The sequence below is a fragment of the Eptatretus burgeri genome, chromosome 15 (assembly GCF_056783735.1).
Source record: "Eptatretus burgeri isolate ZD-2024b chromosome 15, Ebu_testis_v1, whole genome shotgun sequence".
In the NCBI taxonomy this organism is placed as follows: domain Eukaryota; kingdom Metazoa; phylum Chordata; class Myxini; order Myxiniformes; family Myxinidae; genus Eptatretus; species Eptatretus burgeri.
The window spans coordinates 1,496,431-1,516,100 of record NC_140975.1 but is presented as its reverse complement, the minus strand read 5'-3'; the positions used below and the strand labels follow the sequence as shown (position 1 = coordinate 1,516,100).

At 43.3% G+C, this 19,670-nt stretch overlaps 1 protein-coding gene across 1 annotated transcript in view; it reads left to right on the top strand.

Annotated features, from left to right (window-relative positions):
* LOC147011300 (uncharacterized) overlaps positions 1-19,670 on the top strand; it is a 50,016-nt gene that overhangs the window by 6,167 nt on the left and 24,179 nt on the right. The window contains exon 4 of the mRNA XM_085857804.1: positions 14,173-14,288. Within this exon, the coding sequence (XP_085713930.1) occupies positions 14,173-14,288 (116 nt within the window). The remainder of the gene's footprint in view (positions 1-14,172; positions 14,289-19,670) is intronic.

Genomic DNA, 19,670 nt, shown 5'->3' with positions numbered 1-19,670 from the left:
TATCAGCTTATAATCAGCCAGCTAATTATTCCAAACGCAATTGTGGCAGTCAATGCAGGAAGGGACGCAACGAGCAGGTGACATTCACAAATGGGGACATTTATTTCCACACAGGCATGCAGGCAATGCAATGAATGGGGGGGGGGGGGGATGGGGAAAAAGACACGGGCAAAAATCTACAGCCGATGTCTATTTATTATGTACATGCACTTCGTCAGTTCTACTTGGTAGACAAGGCGCCACAGACTTTCATGCAAATCGCAAGAAAAAAAGGAAGAACCGGGCTCGTAAGCCTTTATAATTGCTCGGGGCCGGGTTGACCGAAGGGGCTCCGAGAGACCGAGCGGGCTCCCTGCCACCCTCTTGGTGATTCGCTGGGCGACCCTCGATGTCTCTGCCCGCACTGCAACCTCCGAACTCTCCAAGCTCTCTTCCCGACTCCACCACACCAGCGCAGCGCGAACTTGAATGCTCTCTCCCAGCGCTCTTCTCCAACTCGTTCGTTTCTTGTCGATGACTCGGCGTCTCTTCAACCGCTCAAATGGACTCCAGGCTCCAAACTCCACTCTCCGGACTCCAACACTCCACTCGACTCACCAACTCGACTGGACTCTCAGCGTTTCAGCACGGCCTTTTATCGGGTTCTGGGGGGGGGGGTGATTGCTCTTTCACCTTCGACTCTTCACCCCCCGGCTGGCTCCACCCCTTTCACCGTTCTGATCCGATCTTGCCGTCAAACGCGGCCATGTTAGGAATCACCAGCTTCACGCGGACGTGTTTGGAACCACCGGCTTCACGCGGACGTGGCGAAGATGGTGAGGAGATGATGGTTGTGGAGAAGATGGCGAGGTGATGATGGCGGTTGTGGAGAAGATGGTGAGGAGATGATGGCGGTTGTGGAGAAGATGGTGAGGAGATGATTGTTTAAAATAAAAGGCAGAAAAGAATAACACTACCTCAAAGGTTCACAGCCCGTTATACATCGGTGGGGAAATCTAACCTGGAACACACACTTATCGACGTAACTGATCTTCGGGGAACCTGAATGGTGATCTGTGAATTTCCACAACCGTAACAATATAAATATATATATATATCGAAACATGAGTGTGACGAGCACTTCCCTGATCCCAATTGGACATAGTCCTACACCCGCACGATTTACCCGCCGATCACATCACATGCCTTCTGGCTGAATGGTTTGCATTAGTGGGAACAATCGTCTGGGTGGCAGACAGATGGTTGCTCTTTGCAGATTATGCGGTTTTACCGTGCGAGACATAATCCGCAGCGATGCTCACCATAACAGTCAGGAGGTGTGTCTGAGATTTATATTTATATTTATATTTATATTTATATTTATATTTTAGGGTGGTCCTTATTCCTCAACTTCGGATTTTCTAAGCTCCAACCCCCGGTATTCATTGGAATAGTGGAGAAAACTCTCCTGGTGAACTTTTTTTTCCAATCGGACAATATTTACCCCTCCCTCATCGACCTTGAAGTTTAGCCTCAGTTTCTTGGGCCGGCTGACATTAGAGCGATGATGTATCGACCTGTGCTGAACTTTAAAACGCTCCTGTAATGTCCAATCATCTCTTTTGATGTGATACGTCGATCTGTGTCTTTGTGTAATGTGTAATACTCGTTCTTCTCACCGCCCCACTAACAATTTTTTTTTTCATTCCTAACAACCCTAACAAATTCATGGTTCAATTTGGTGCAAATTCAGTAACCTTCCAAACTCGCAGCAATAACCTGCAAAACAAAATCAAAAATAAATAAATTACGAAAATTAATAATCTGCAAGACAATTATTAACATGACTTCCCAGAAAGAATCCAAGAGCCGAAAAAACAGAAATTCGCCACTACTTTTGACTCGCCATATATATATATATATATATATATATATATATATATATATATATATATATATATATATATATATATATATATATATATATATATATATATATATATATCCTGGTGTTGGCGCAGTGGTTAGGGCAGCGGCTTGGGATCCAAAAGGTCCTGAGTTCAAGTCCCGTTGGGCCACTGAATTAATACACCAGGGGGTTGACTCAGCCTGTCATCCTTCCGAGGTCGGTGAAATGAGTACCAGTGTACTGGGCCGGTGTATACTCCGGTTAAAATAGGTGTACCATATCCCTGTGTCGTAAGAGGCGACCAGGGTTGCGTCAGGAAGGGCATCCGGCGTAAAACATGTGCCAAATCACTATGCGGATCATACGGATGATCCGCTGTGGCGACCCCTAACGGGAGCAGCCGAAAGAAGAAGAAGAAGATATATATATATATATACATACACATACAGTGGGGAGAACAAGTATTTGATACACTGCCGATTTTGCAGGTTTTCCCACTTACAAAGCACGTAGAGGTCTGTAATTTTTATCATAGGTACACTTCAACTGTGAAAGACGGAATCTAAAACAAAAATCCTGAAAATCACATTGCATGATTTTTAAAATAATTAATTTGCATTTTATTGCATGAAATAAGTATTTGATCACCTACCAACCAGTAAGAATTCTGGCTCACAGACCTGTTAGTTTTGTCTTTAAGAAGCCCTCCCATTCTCCACTCATTACCATTATTAACTGCACTTGTTTGAACTTGTTATCTGCATAAAAGACAGCTGTCCACACTCAATCAATCAGACTCCAACCTCTCCACAATGTGCAAGACCAGAGAGCTGTCTAAGGACATCAGGGACAAAATTGTAGACTTGCACAAGGCTGGGATGGGCTACAGGACAATAGGCAAGCAGCTTGGTGAGAAGGCAACAACTGTTGGCGCAATTATTAGAGAATGGAAGAAGTTCAAGATAACAGTCAATCTTCCTCGGTCTGGGGCTCCATGCAAGATCTCACCTCGTGGAGCCTCAATGATCATGAGAAAGGTGAGGGATCAGCCCAGAACTACACAGCAGGACCTGGTCAATGACCTGAAGAGAGCTGGGATCACAGTATCAAAGAAAACCATAAGTAACACACTACGCCATCATGGATTAAATTCCTGCAGCGCACGCAAGGTCCCTCTGCTCAAGCCAGCGCATATCCAGGCCTGTCTGAAGTTTGCCAATGCCCATCTGGATGATCCAGAGGAGGAATGGGAGAAGCCCAAAATTAGTCCATGGGCCCAGGCCAGAAATTCCACTTGTCGGTACCATCTGAGGAAACCAATCCTGGTTATGATTTTTGAATTGGTGTATATATATATATATATATATATATATATATATATATATATATATATATATATATATATATATATATATATATATATATATATATATATATATATATATATATATATATCATATTTTGATGTGATAACCATTGCAGACTGGCAGCTTATTGGTAGTTATCATCTCTGGAATGTACCCACCCTCCGCATAATGAAAGCGAAAAGGCAAACTCAGAAACATTCACTGATGATGCAATTGCTGTTTCCACATGGGGCTAGGATGAACTGCAAACCACAAATACATGTCTGAAATGCTTTATTTATACCATCCGAATAATCCTTTCTGTAATTGCTGAAGTCAGAATTTGTTTTATGGCAGAAAAGGGCGAACAATAGGGCCTCTCAAAATGTTGCTGATTCGTGATTTTCAGTACATTTTAATTTATAATATTATCATACAAGTTCCCTGGGTAGTACTACTGAACCGTAGTAGCCTACAACATGCACATGTTGTATGAGGAAAACATTTATGAACATTTAACAAGTTTTACTACAGTTAAAGGAATTGCCCTTCCCCTACCCTAGTTCCAACAAGCGTCCAAAATGTGAAATTTACGGATAACCCAAATTTCACCACGCTACTGTGGCATGTTTATGTACTATGTTTTACTCGTGCATATTTGTCGCCATGAATGTCATTGTGATTGTTCCAAAACATTCACACCATGGATCAGTTGTCTAGTCTTCATCACTGTTATCAGCATCAGAGTCCTCGAGGTCTACAACCTCTTCCTCGACATCAGCGGGCTGGTTGCTGCAGGTTTGCAACTTGCACATGTCGGTGCACTTCAGGCTATTGGCAAGGCACGTGCAGTCTGGGAGTTTGCACGACCGTCCACACTCGCAGGAAAGCAGTTGCAACACTGCATCCGGTGCTGGAGAACCCTGCATCCACTCGATGGGCAGCTTCCCGTCATCATCAGTGATCCATCCACAATCCTTGGGACTTGGAACATAGGGTTGGCATTGCAGACAGCGTCTCCAAATAACAGCCTGGTAGTTTGCACGGAGGATGTGCATGAAGAGGCAGTCTTCACATGGTGGAAGCTGACTGGACTCTATCTCTCCCCGTCTGGCACAGAAGAGTTGATGTCGGAGTTCATTGAATTCCGTGGTGTTTGTAAACGGCACATACATGTGGCAGGTGACCTCTTGCAGCTTCTGAATAAGCTCAGTGGATACTTCCCATGAATGACCGAGCTGACTGAAGGCCTCTTGGTAGGTCTTATCCAACTTCATTTGCTTCAAGGCGCCCATCTTTCCCCGGCCTGCAAAGGCACTGACTGTATCACAACCGGAGAACACGTGCAGTCCAACCAGGGTATCACAGACACTGTCTCCCATCGATCTAGCAAGCTTGTCAATGTCTAGGAACCGTGTGTGGGTTTGCGTACCACACATCTGATACATGGGGTATGGGATGTCCTTATTGAAGGCAAGACAGCACGAGGACATCTGTTTCTTCGGCAGTGATCACCACAGCCTTGTACCCAGCCTCTGCTGCATGCAGAGCATGCAGAAGCATTCGGGTGTCTGATTCCTCCTGCGTGGACTTCAAATCTGCCACTTCCTCCCAGTGGTCTTCGGTTTTTTTTTTTGGTTTTTTTTTATTTTCCCCCAAAACGTCAATATCTCAGAATGGTAAAATGGTAAAAATGCAAAATGCATACACTAAGCTGCTCTTTGGAACGGTTATCACATATTGAAATAATCATATAGTCCCTACCAATAACTTAGTAGCCCTAAAGTTTGGTTTCCTCAGATGGTACCGATATATGCCTGGGCCCATGGACTAAATAGAGCTTTTTGGTTTAAACTCCACTCGCCGTGTTTGAAGGAAGAAGAAGGATGAGTACAACCCAAAGAACACCATCCCAACCGTGAAGCATGGAGTTGGAAACATCATTCTTTGGGGATGCTTTTCTGCAAAGGGGACAGGACGACTGCACTGTAATGAGGGGAGGATGGATGGGGCCATGTATCGTGAGATCTTGGCGAACAACCTCCTTCCCTCACCAAGAGCATTGAAGATGGGGCGTGGCTGGGTCTTCCACATGACAACGACCCGAAACACACAGCCAGGGCAACTAAGGAGTGGCTCCGTAAGAAGCATCTCAAGGTCCTGGAGTGGCCTAGCCAGTCTCCAGACCTGAAGCCAATAGAAAATCTTTGGAGGGAGCTGAAAGTCTGTGTTGCCCAGCGACAGCCCCGAAACCTGAAGGATCTGGAGAAGATCTGTATGGAGGAGTGGGCCAAAATCCCTGCTGCATCTGTGCAAACCTGGTTAAGAACTACAGGAAATGTCTGATCTCTGTAATTGCAAACAAAGGTTTCTGTACCAAATATTAAGTTCTGTTTTTTCTGATGTATCAAATACTTATTTGATGCAATAAAATGCAAATTAATTATTTTAAAATCATACAATGTGATTTTCAGGATTTTTGTTTTAGATTCCGTTTTTCACAGTTGAAGTGTACCTATGATAAAAATTACAGACCTCTTCGTGCTTTGTAAGTGGGAAAACCTGCAAAATCGGCAGTGTATCAGATACTTGTTCTCCCCACTGTACATATATATGAGGCCCCACGAGAAAGAGTGATTTAAGCGACATTTTTTAATGATATGATTATGATAGGCTCGGATGATGCGGTAAGGGTTAAAATAGTGCTATATGGCATTAACTCCAAAATGGCCGATGTGTCCCTTCCATCACTCCTCCTCATGGTGCCTCATATGCACATATATATATATATATATATATATATATATATATATATATATATATATATATATATATATATATATATATATATATATATATATATATATATGTGCACATGCACTACCAGTCAAAGGTTTTAGAACACCCCCATTTTGCAGTTTTTACTGAAATTTAAGCAGTTTAAGTCCAGTGAATAACCTGAACTGGTACAAAGCTAAGCGGTAAACTGCCAGAGGTTAAAAAAAAGAAAAAAAAGTTTAGGGTTAGCAACTGCAGCTATTCTACAGCAATGGAAGTAAATTAAGCCTTGAAAGTTGATGCAAACAATTCCTGCAGGTCTCCCAACTTTTGTTGATTAGTTACAAACACTCTGTCTGTATAAAAGCAGTGTTGGAACAGAGTGTGTTGCTACACCCTCTGAATCATTATTTGGACAATATTGCACTGCAGGATGGGATGATGGGATTGGGGCAAAGCCTTCATGACCCCCAATCTTTGATGAAAGGAGGGAAATGATGTGGTAACATTCAGGGCCGGATTAACCACCAGGCTCGTGATGCCCGGGCCTTGGCCTACGAAAATTTCGACGTTTTTTTTTTTTCTTTTTTTTTTCAGTCTTAATTATGTGACTCGACATGTGTAGGAAGGCTGTACACACCGTGAGCGAAGGCGGCTGGCACGCTGCCAGACAGTGATCGTCGACAGCGAGCGTGGGAACCATGTGATCACATCACAGGCGTCGCCGCTATCGTCTGGCTGATGGGTGGAGTAACGTTCGTGCTGAGTATGAACATACTGGCACCCTCTTACTTTCTTGTGAGTTATCGAGCATCCTGACGCTTGCAGTTCTTCGTTTTGCTCTTATTTGTCGTTTTTTATTCTTGACTATGGCCGACAGATATATTCGGCACCATGAAAGTGGGACTTTCAAACGCGACAAAAAGAAGAGGCGTGAAACAGAAACAAAAAGACTGTCTGGATCCATCTTGAATTTTTTTTTTCACCTCACCAGAGTCGAGATGAGCAAACGGAATGTGCGCATGCAGAGTGTTCTGATATCAATGTTGAGGGATCAAGTAATCTCGCACTGCATCACATTTCGAAAGCTGATGATACCAATACCGTCACATCAAGCAACGAGAGAAGCATTGGAACAACTGCAGCCAGGGCTGCGGCTCGTAGTTTCAATCCTGATCCTGCTGAATGGACTCTTTCCGCAGAACTCGTGGATAATTTCATCCAGAATCCTCCCTGCCAAGATAGGAACGCAGATTTTTCGTATACGGCCCGAGTGTATCCAGATAAAACACGGTATTTTCGGCGCGAACACTTTCAGCGGAAACTTACAAATGGGGAAATGGTGAACAGGGACTGGATGCTGTTCTCTCCATTAAACGGTAAACTTTACTGCTACGTGTGCAAACTCCTATGTCCCGACGGCGATGATCACCAAAGCCATCACAGTAATTTTCGAATCGGATTCAATGATTGGAAGAATGCCTCTGCACGTCTCGCGTCGCACGAGCGTGGGACTGCCCATATTCTCGCAATCAAAAAGTCGCTCGAAATGAAGGTGACACACAGGATTCACACATCATTTGAACAGCGGTACCTCCACGAGGAAGCTTACTGGACTAATGTCCTGAAGCGAATTGTCGCTGTAATATCATTCCTCGCCGAAAGAGGGCTTCCGTTCCGGGGCACGACTGAGCAGCTGGGTTGTGCTAACAATGGAAACTATCTTGGTTGTCTTGAACTGGTCTCAAAATTTGATCCATTTCTCACCCAGCATCTTGAAGTGTATGGGAACAAGGGAAAGGGAAGTGTATCGTATCTGTCATCAACAATATGCGACTTGTTTATCCTACTACTGGCCGAAAAAGTGAAATCTACCATTGTGCGAGAAATAAAAGATGCTGAATATTATAGTGTTTCCATCGATTCGACGCCAGACGTTTCGCATATCGATCAGTTGACGGCAATATTTCGATATGTGATGCAAGATGGTAGCACCGTCGAAAGGTTTCTACAGTATGTCGTCATGGAGCATCACGATGGTGAATATCTGTTTGGAAAATTGCAAGAGGTACTGGAAACCAATGGGATTGATCTCATGGATTGTCGAAGGCAGTCATACGACAATGCAAGCAACATGTCCGGTGTCTATTCAGGCGTACAAGCAAGAGTCTGTAAAATTAATCCATTGGCTCAGTGGGTACCATGTGCTGCACACAGTTTGAATCTGGTAGGAGTCGCTGCCGCAGAGAGTTGCTTGGAAGCCGTCAAATACTTCGGACTTATTCAAGCCGTGTATAACTTTATGTCAGCATCTCCCCAAAGATGGGCCATTTTAAATAAGTCACTCGATGAATGTGCCATCAAACTCAAATGTTTGTCCGAGTCTGATACGAGGTGGTCAACTCTCGCTGACGCTTGTAAAGCGTTTTCCGCAAGCTACGAGGACATAAAGAAGGCGCTAATGAAATAGCCGAGCGCCCTAAAGACACTCCGTCAGTGAGACTGGAAGCCAAAGCATTGGCTGAGAAGATGGAACTGACCGAAACAGCAATCATGTGCGCTGTCTGGTCTGATCTACTTGGCAACATTGATCGAGTGAACGGATGTCTCCAACAACCTGGAATAGATGTTGGAGCGGTTAAGCAGCATTACGATGCCCTCTATGAATACATAGAGTCGCTTTGAAATGATGAAAGATTTGATGCATTTCAGGACAGTGCCAAAAAGATGCATTTCAGGGACCTGAAATCACATTTTTGGGTCTGGGGTCTTCTTGGTCTTTAGGGTGTTTTGGGTCCTCGGTGGGGGGGGGGGTCTTTTGGGTCCTCTGGGTAGGTTAAGTATTTCAGGTTACAATTTGGGGTGACGTCAGGTCAGCTGTCCAACCAATGGGTGAAGAGCGGATTTACAAACATATACATACATACATACATACATACATACATACATACATACATATATACATACATAGATAATCACGTGCACTTGCTCCATTATATATGGATTCAATTGGAAATGTAGATGGTGAACTTTCAAGCGAGCCTCAAGGTCAGTGTACAGAAGAGTTCGGAAAAAAAAAGAACAACAAATACAAGGCTCAAGGAGGTGAAATTCGCTGCACTTGATGTGTAACGTGTGCAGAGGAAAACAAGTGTTCATTTTACATATATAGGATGTCTAATAAATAAAGAAAAATATAAGTACACCTGTCACTAGGCCGAGTCTTCAGAGTTTGACACGCTCACAAGGCTGTACCCTTGAAATGAAACGTCCCAAAAAATAAGGAAAATAGGTTTGCATTTGTACAATAGAGAGGGGCGAGGGGGCTTGAAATACGAACAGCAGATTTGAAGGCCAATAAAGAGGGAGACTTGGACAAACAATGGATGTGGGCAGGAGAAGATGCATGACGATACATGTCGTGGATAAAACGGATACAGAAGAAAACTCTCAGTGGGGAAAACTGGAAATTTAGGAGAGGAGATTGGGGTGGGAGTTAATGTGATGTACATAAGACTGCTTTATTAGCACTAACCTGATGGATTTTTTTTTTAAATAGTCTTTATTATACTTGAACGTGCATGGGGTATTGTGTTCTGTGAATTGTTTGGTTTTCTTTGGTGGTTGAATAACCGACTTGTGTTGCCAGTCTGGGAGTTTACATCTTTCCTAAACCACATCGGCGCAGCATTCTGTTTTAAAACCGTGTTTCGGAGAGGATGTTGAAGCATCCAAACTCATCATGCATTCTTATATCTCTTTAATTTCATAAAATTATTTCACAGGTATGAAAAACGTCATACAGTACCGGAAATCGGTTAAAATTAAATTAATATCTGTGCATAACTAAATTACTCTCATTATTCACCAAAGTGCAAGACTGCCAAAATAAGGAAACGATCCACAAAAACAACAATAATATAAACCATGGATATATTGCATGTGAGTATAAAAATCCATGAAAACATTAAAATAAACTAAAAAGGGCACTCGGTAGAGCGCACACCTCTGCAACACAATTCCTGATCCAGGACAACATATCGGGCTCAATACATTGTTGAGATATCGTGCTGTATATCGTTTTGGCCCTATCTCTCAATGGTGAAGAATTGCTGAAAAATTATAGTAATCTGATCTGGATTCGGATATTCACAAAATTGAATCAATTCGTCGTGGTCACACACCCAACCTGTCCACCAAATTTCATCTGGATCCATCCACAACTTTTTGTGATAACCTGAACACAGACAAACAGACAGAAAGGAGGTGAAAACATAATCTCCTTCATCTTTGGTGGCGCAGGTAATAATCATGCTCTATTTTGGTTTAGCCATATCTCTCAATGGTGAAGGATCATTTAAAAAAATTATATTAGTCAGATCCGGATCCTGATCTTCACGAATATCTAATCAGTTCGTCCTTGTCACACACCCAACCTGTCCACCAAATTTCATCCGAATCCGTCCACAACTTTTTGAGATATCTTGCACACAGACAAATAAACAGACAGACAAGGGTGAAAACATAACCTCCTTCCACCTTCAGTGGCGGAGGTAATAAACAACTCGAAACAAGCAAGAAGTAAGCCCACAATAATAATAATAATATCAATAATAAAACGAACAATACAGATAATAGGAATTTTAAAAATGCTTTAAGCAATTTGTGCAATGACCACACCTATACTGAGGGCAAATAAATATTTTATTAATAAGTTTCTAAAACTTCTAAATTCAAAAATTAATGAGAGGGCAGGGCACCAGACAGGGACAACATACTCAAGTAGGGGCCTAACAATAGAACAACAAAGAGTAGTGAGAATGTTAGGGTTTCTTGATTTGATGACTCCATAATAAACCATGAAGTCAGGTAGCTTTGTAGGTGGCACAATTAATGTGCTGTTTCCATCTGAGGTCTCTGGAAATGTTAACACCAATGTACTTGTAACTATCGACATTACCTCGAGTACGAATGCCAATTTGATGAGTTGGCTTGGGTGGCTTTATAGAACGAGTAATGCACACAAGTTTACATTTATTTAAGTTGAGAGCCATATGATTTAAATTGCACCAATATTCTATGTGCTGCAAGTCATTCTGGAGTACCACCTTGTCATCACTGTGATTTCTGATACTTCTGTACAAAACAGTGTTGTGCGCCTATTGTTTGAGATTAGACAGAATACAAAAGGAAAGATGAAAAGCAAACAAATTGAAAAGTAGAGGAGCAAGTACAGATCCTTGGGGTACACCTGAATGGACGACAGCCCAATCAGAATGAGAACCCACAAACTGAACCCGTTGTAACCTATGACTGAGATATGACTGGAACCAGTTAAACATCGCTCAGCATACACCATACTTGTGTTATTTTTGGAAAAGAAAATAGTGGTTCACAGGTTCAAGAAGCCTTTGACCAATCTGTAATTAAAAAAAAAAATCAATAACAAAAGTGTTTGGGCAAGAAACCATGTTGGCAATGTGAAATGACTCTCACCCCCCCCCCCAACTCCTCCACCCCTCAATACATAAGATTAACAAGGTGTCCGGAAACAATTCTTTCCAAAATTTTGCCAGCAATAGAACGAATAAGATCAGACGGTAGTTGTACATTGCCTATCTAAAGTCTACACCCCCTTTCAAATTTTTCATCTTTTATTGCCTTATATCCTGGAATTAAATTGTATTAAATCAGACTTTTTCCATCTTTATTTACACATCGTAGCCCACAACTTCCAAGTGAAAAACAAATTCGACAAATTTCAGAAAATTAATTGAAAATACAAAAGTGGAATATCTTGGTTGGATAAGTGTCCAACCCCCCCCCTCCCCCTTAAATAGTAATTGTAAATTAACTCGGGTGTAAACAATCACCTTCAAAATCACACACCAAGTTAATTGGCCTCCACCTGTGTTAAATTGCAGTGATTATGGTTATTTCAGAATAACATCAGCTGTTCCTGTATGTTTCCTCTTCTTAGTGGTGCATTTCACAGCAAAGACTCAACCATGAGCACCAAGGAACTTTCAAATGACCTCTGCGATAAAGTTGTGGAAAGGCACAGATCAGGGGATGGGTATAAAAATATTTCAAAGGCCTTGAATATCCCTCGAGCACAGTCAAGGCAATGATTAAGAGTGGAAGACGTATGGTACCTCCAAGACCCTGCCTAGATCAGGCCGTCCCTCCAAACTGGATGACCAAGTAAGGAGGAGACTGATCAGAGAGGCCACCAACAGGCCAATGGCAACTTTGAAAGAGCTACAGGCCTTTATGGCAAAGACTGGTCAGTGTGTGCATGTGACAACAATATCCCAAGCACGCCACAAGTCTGGCCTGCGTGGTAGAGTGACAAGAAGGAAACCATGACTCAAAAAAGCCCACTTTGAGTCCCGTATGAGGTATGTAAACAACCACTGGAGATTCTGATACCATGTGGCAAAAAGTTTTGTGGTCTGACGAAACCAAGATGGAACTTTTTAGCCTAAATGCAAAACATTACGTTTGGCACAAACCCAACACAGCACATCACCCAGAGAACACCATCCCTACTGTGAAGCATGGTGGTGGCAGCATCATGTTATGGGGAGAACACCATCCCGACTGAAGCATGGTGGTGGCAGGATCATGTTATGGGGATGTTTCTCATCAGCAAGGACTTGGGGCACTTGTCAGGATAGAAAGTAAAATGGATGAAGCAAAATACAGAAAAATCCGAGAAGAAAACCTGCTGCCCTCTGCAAGAAAGCTGAAATTGGGACGGAAGTTCACCTTTCAGCATGACAACAATCCGAAGAACACATACAAAGCTACAAAGTGGTTAAGGAATAGAAAAGATAAATGTTCTTGAGGGGCCAGTCAGAGCCCTGACCTAAATCCAATTGAAAATCTGTGGCATGACTTGTAGATTGCTGTCCATCAACGCTCACCACAACTTCACTGAGCTTGAACAGTTTTGTACAGAAGAATGGGCGAATATTGCCAAATCAAGGTGTGCAAAGTCGATAGAGACTTATCCAAACAGACTCGCAGCTGTAATTGCTATCAAAGGTGCTTCCACCAAGAATAACTCAAGTGGGTGGACACTTATCCAACCAAGATATTCCAGTTTTGTATTTTTAATAAATTTATGAAATTTGTGGAATTTGTTTTTCATTTAGAAGTTGTGGGTTACAATGTGGAAAAAGTCTGATTTGATGAAATTTAATTCTAGGCTATAAGGCAACAAAAGATGAAAATTGTAAAAGGGGGTGTAGACTTTCAAAAGACACTACATGTCATGAGGATCTTCAGATTTAAATAATGGAAGTACACCGGCCAGTTTCCAGTCAGAAGGAACAGTAGCAGATGTGAGAGACAAATTAAACAGTTTAGTCAGAGGCTAAGCTAAACTAACAGCTGCTAATTTGAGTAACATCGGTGAAACTTTATCAGGGCCAGAACATTTATTCATGTTAAAATCAGACAACAGCTTTTTAACTTCAACTGGGTTGATGGAGATGTTAACCAAATGAGAATCTGACGAGGTATGGTCACATGAAACGCTACTGGAATTGTCAGTAACCATGGTAAAATTGTTTTAGAAAAATTAGATTAAATTATTGGATTAAATATTTGATTGAACTGTTACCTCTGCTTTGTAGCCAAATCACTTATTCCATGAATGCACAGATGAGGACTACTAACACCACTGCTTTAACTGGGCCAAATTATTCCCACCCTCTCCTGTGGTTCACCAGGGAAAGTTTTTGATGAACCAGATAGTCAGGCCTGACGTTTGACTAAAGCTAATTTGAGGAGGAATTTGCAATTTGTTCAGGGTGCCGGTGATGACTCGCCGACTCTGGACAAAAGACACCATGGGATATTTAACATCCGTTAACTAATGCTGGAGAATCGGACGCTGCACTTGACGTCCATCAGAGGTTCGGCATGCTTGATGATGTGACGTACTCCATACAAAGCACTAATCTGACAGTTTATAGTGAATTCGGGAATCAAAACCAGACTAGACAGCTCAAAGGTAAGTGCATTACATCTGCAACTTCCTGCCATGAATGCACACTATGTTGTACAAATATTCTGAGCTTTTTAAAAACCTGTATTATGTTGAGTCATTTGTGGAAGATTGAACGGCAATTTGTATTTAATATGTTACAGAGCTCCACACTGCAGTTTGAAAACTCACAGCTGAAACTCAACATCTCTGCTTTATACAAAACTGCCAAGGCAGAGATCCGAAGAAAAGATGCGGAAATACGGATGTTAAACAGTCGGTGAGTACAAAGTGAAATTATCCAGGTACCAAGTGTAAATAATACATCTAGTTATCCCCGTTCCATCAAGTCGTGTCTGACATCTGGTGACTTTTCTTTCTTTTTTTTGGAGACACTATCGAGGCTCGTATGAGAACTAACACAGAACGTACAACAAGGGGAGCAAGAGACAAGAAGGGCGGGAGAGGGAAGGAAAAAACATTGTGGAACAGAGACGTAAGGAGATCTGTGAAAGGGAGAGGGATGGGGTGGAGAACACGGGGTATACAAGTGGACATTACAGGGACTTTCAGGAAGGAAAGCAGGGAATATGAAGGAGGTGTGTTTGGGGTGGATTAACGGGGGCAGAAAAGATAATGGTTTTGGATGGGGGAAGATAAGAGATGGTGGTGAACAGATGTTTTGAAGACCTGGAGGGAAGAGTGGGGTTGAAGAGAGTATTAATAATAAAATGACCGTTTTTACAGCCATTTTTCCCTGCTGTGCAGGGGTTGGGCTTTTTTTCTTGAGGCAATGTTTTATGGCCGGATGCCCTTCCTGACGCCAACCCTGGTCGCCTCTTACGACACACAGGGATATGGTATACCTATTCTAACCGGGGCATACACCGGGACCAGTACACTGGTACTCATTTCGCCGACCTCAGATGGATGACAGGCTGAGTCAACCCCCTGGTGTTAATTCAGCAGCCAACGGGGCTTGAACTCAGGACCCTGGGATCCCAAGCCGCCACCCTAACCACTAAGCCAACACCAGGCTCTGGGTTGAAGAGAGTGAAGGAGTTTATTCCAAAGGAGGGGAAAAGAGGAATGAAAGAGTGAAGGTGAGCAGTGATTCGTGATTTTGGTCGTTTTACCAGAAGGGCACACACACACACACACACACACACACACACACACACACACACACACACACACACACACACACACACACACACACACACACACACACACACACACACACACACACACACACACACACACACACACACACACGGCTGGCCGCGATATCGGCAATTTTTTTTTTCTGGAACTCGCAGGTTGGTGTTCGTATGATTATCGACTGCAGTACAAACTGTATCCAACCCAAAAACTGAGTAGTTTTCACTGAAAAACAACGTTGCATTTATATAGATGTTTCAGGGATATGTTCACAAATATTAATCTTTATAAACAGCTGCGTGTGACAGGTGGAAAAAATAAAATTGCTTCGGTAATTTAGAAAATACATTAATACGGCAAATGGCTCGGAAATCGGGTGTTATTTCACAACATGCTCGGGACGATGGTGCACGGGCCACTCGCTCGGGACGACGGGGCACGGGCCACTCGATAGGGACGACGGGGCGCGGGCCACTCCCTCGGGACGACGGGGCGCGGGCCACTCCCTCGGGACGACGGGGCGCGGGCCACTCCCTCGGGACGACGGGGCGCGGGCCACTCCCTCGGGACGACGGGGCGCGGGCCACTCCCTCGGGACGACGGGGCGCGGGCCACTCCCTCGGGACGACGGGGCGCGGGCCACTCGCTCGGGACGACGGGGCGCGGGCCACTCCCTCGGGACGACGGGGCGCGGGCCACTCCCTCGGGACGACGGGGCGCGGGCCACTCCCTCGGGTCGACGGGGCGCGGGACACTCGCTCGGGACGACGGGGCGCGGGCCACTCGCTCGGGACGACGGGGCGCGGTCCACTCGCTCGGGACGACGGGGCGCGGTCCACTCGCTCGGGACGACGGGGCGCGGGCCACTCGCTCGGGACGACGGGGCACGGGCCACTCGCTCGGGACGTCGGGGCACGGGCCACTCACTCGGGACGACGGGACGTGGCAAAATAATCTGCAATGAGTGAACTTTTCGTTCAGGATAACATAGTGCGGTTCCGCTATTGACTGTAGGGTGTTCTGCAAGTGACTTAAGCACTCAAGCAAGCACTCCAATTAAATGGCTGACAAGGAGCAGCTAGCCAGGCTGTGGCTGCATACCATATATGAACCCTTAACTTTAAAGCCGGTCTTCACCGCACCCGCAGCAGTTAAAGAAATTAAATGAATTCGTTCAAAGAATGGCTTTATCCACAAAAGAGTTGCTGTTCAATGTCGAACATCTGTGGAGACATCGCAAAGTTTAATCACCCATGAAATATACATTGCAGATAATCCAGCACGTTGCCTGCTCATCTGTGCATGCGTCACGTCGTACATCTATCTCGTCGCATTCTGCTCAAATGTTGTAACTTTATTTTATAACGTCCGTTTTTCACCATATTCGCTTTGTTTCCTTGTGGAGCACCTCATGAAACCTCAGAAAATATCGATACAGATCTGACCGATGTTATGGATCGGCATTCCCTCTGGGGGACAGGGCACGATGTCAAGCAGTGAATGTATTAAATTGTACAGCTCAATGAAGCTGGTTAATTTTGTCACATTCATAAATTTTTTTTTTGTTCACTTGATGTAATTCTCCAAACAGTAGAAAAAGATAAGTTTAATGCTTTGGAAATTTCTTGTGTGTGTGTGTGTGTGTGTGTGTGTGTGTGTGTGTGTGTGTGTGTGTGTGTGTGTGTGTGTGTGTGTGTGTGTTGAAGGAGGGAACATAGCCTTGCTCGCTTAAAGTAAATAGCTATATCAACTTAGTTACAAGACTCGTTTCTTTAAATTATCAGATTTCACTCCAGATGTTAACACTTATTTAGTCCGGACGATATCCGATCCTCAAAACCAAAAAAATATTTCAATGATATCCTTTAATTAGGCTGTGAGAGTAGATCATAGAAAATCGTATCATTTAATGCATGAAATCTGTCCAACCTCCTAATTTGAAAACTATAGCACTTACAAAAGCGATGTGTGCAGCGATTCATGGCCATGATGAACAGGCAATCAATAACATGAGTGAGGAAAGTGAAAAAGAAAAAAAACTTCATCGTGAAGAAATCGTTGCGGCCTGTTCCATGTCGAGGAATGGTTGAGCAGGCCAAAAAACATGGCGGCTTCAGACCCCAGCGAGGTTACCCAGGAAACGCCTTCAGACCCCAAAGAGTGAGGTGGACGAGGATGCGCCTGATAAGGGATATAATTAAATAAGGCTGTTAATTATCTTCAAAAGGGGTTTTTTAATCAACCCAAATGTCCAATTTTCACTCATGCACTTCCTTGGAGTTCCCTTGGTATGAATGCAAAGTTTCAGGTTGCTAGGTTTTATAGTTCTGGAGTTATGGAGGAGACACACTGGAACTATAAGTACGCAATGGCTAACTGCTGAGCCAATCAATGGAACAGAACTTCCTGTCTATCTCGTCTTGCACATTAAATTGAGCCAATGAAGGAAAGGACGAAAGCAAGCAGGTTGGAAACATTTAACAGTTCAGCAAGTACATTTCTTTAATCAGTCCAATAAAGCAATAGCTAACCAATCGGTGATGGAATCACAATGGCAATCATGAGCATGTTTTTATAATGCATGCACTTAAATCAAAATAGAAAGAAAATTATATGATGCACAGGAAAAGTGATTTATCTTCGTGCTTACAGAGGTTGCCCATGGGGGTTGCGTGGTTTGAGAGGCTGGGGAGGGGGTGGGAGGATGATGAGGGCATTATGAGGGATCGCATTTTAAAGGGTGAAGATGTTTCAGGGAATTAGAGGTTCAGGGTGAGGAGTGTAGTGCGGTGGGAGCACAAAATACTGCATAGAACACTGGATGCGACAGTAGATGTTGCGTAGCGTGTCGTTGGATAAAGAAAAAAGACGTAGCTGAATCAACACAACACATTTGTCTTCCATCCCTTGAGACGATGGGCAGGAAATCGATTCTGCACACAAATAATGAAATAACTAATTCAGGGAACTACTGTGTGTCTGATTGCTTGGATGTCCATTTCCATGGCCGCAACAAACCTAAAGCATTGCTCATCCTCACCTACACCTCTGGTCACCCACACAACCTCTACAAAATGCATTGGCTGGGAGGAGTGTAGAGTATGAGCATAGACAATGATGATTCAACTCAAACTATCTCCGAATAAATACTACATTGCGTATTTTAGGTTTATTTATTTATTTATTTATGAACTTGTATTGTTTTGTTTTTCAAGTTATGTTATTGATTAACTAGTTAATATATATTCATAGAAATAAAATGTTTTTGCTGTGAAAAGTCGAAAATATGTGTGCAAGTGTCAACTTGGGGTAAAATTTGAATGGATTCCCATGAAACCGATGTTCTAACTGCCCCTATTTACCTACCTTTCGAATTATGTACAGACTATCTGTCCAGGAACGTATGTCTTATGAGTGTGGGATTATGGTAGGAAACTCCACAAAGTTTACTGATTTGTAAGTTGAGAAATTGCAGACTTTTATCAATTTTACCAAAGGCTGTCTCATTTTTTTTTTTAATTAAAATAATAATAAAAAGATTGTTACTGGAAAGTCATTTATAATTGTTTACAATCCACAACTGCACAAAACCTATATTAATCTCGATACGTATATCGAGAATTTGGCACCGTCTGCGAACACGCCTTGCTCTCCAAAATCTCTGCTGACGCCACCTCCTCTTCATGCCCTGTCAACTCTTTCCACTTGCATAGTTCGCGCGCGCTTCAAAATGTGATCCTCTCGTCTCGAGTGTCACAAGGTGGCGTCTTATGTCCAGTCCTGTTCCTCTCTGTTTCTTTCGAAAATCCTCTTTATCTCTTTGCTGATGAATTCACCCTCTGCCGTTACATCGCTCATCCTTCAGATAGGTGGGCAGTAGCCTATTCCCACTCTCCTGACCATGATAGAATCGGGAGCTGATTCAAAACTCGGAATGTCTTTTAGCTCTGACAAGTCTCAAACTCTCACTCTGTCTCTCCTAAAGGACCATTCCTTAAAAAGAACTCTTGAAAAAGTTCATTCAAACTTTTGGGCCTCACCATCAGCCATGATCTTTCTTGGGCACATCAGATATTCACATTGGTCTTTAAAGCCAGCCACTGGCTGGGCATCCTGCTCTGTCGTGCAGCCTTCCTCAGCAAATATCATTTTTAAAATAAACTTACAAGGTCATATCCACAGGTCAATGGAGTAATGCTGTTTTTTCATATCCTGGCATCTTTGCCTCATACCTTGCATTTGTTAATGCAGTGGAAACCAAGGTCTACAAAATCATTGCAATAGCTCATGATAAAGCTGAGTTTCTGGGCTCATTAATCTCAACGTAGACAGGTCAGTGGTCTATCTTCTACCGCCTCCTGCTGTCTTGCACCCTCCGCCCTTTTCATGCTCTGTCCCCCCCCTTCCCCACCACGTTTCTGCAGAGCACATGCGATCTGTAACTCACTTCTGGTGAAACTCCCAAAATCCAAGCTCACAAAGCACCTCCACTCATTTGTGC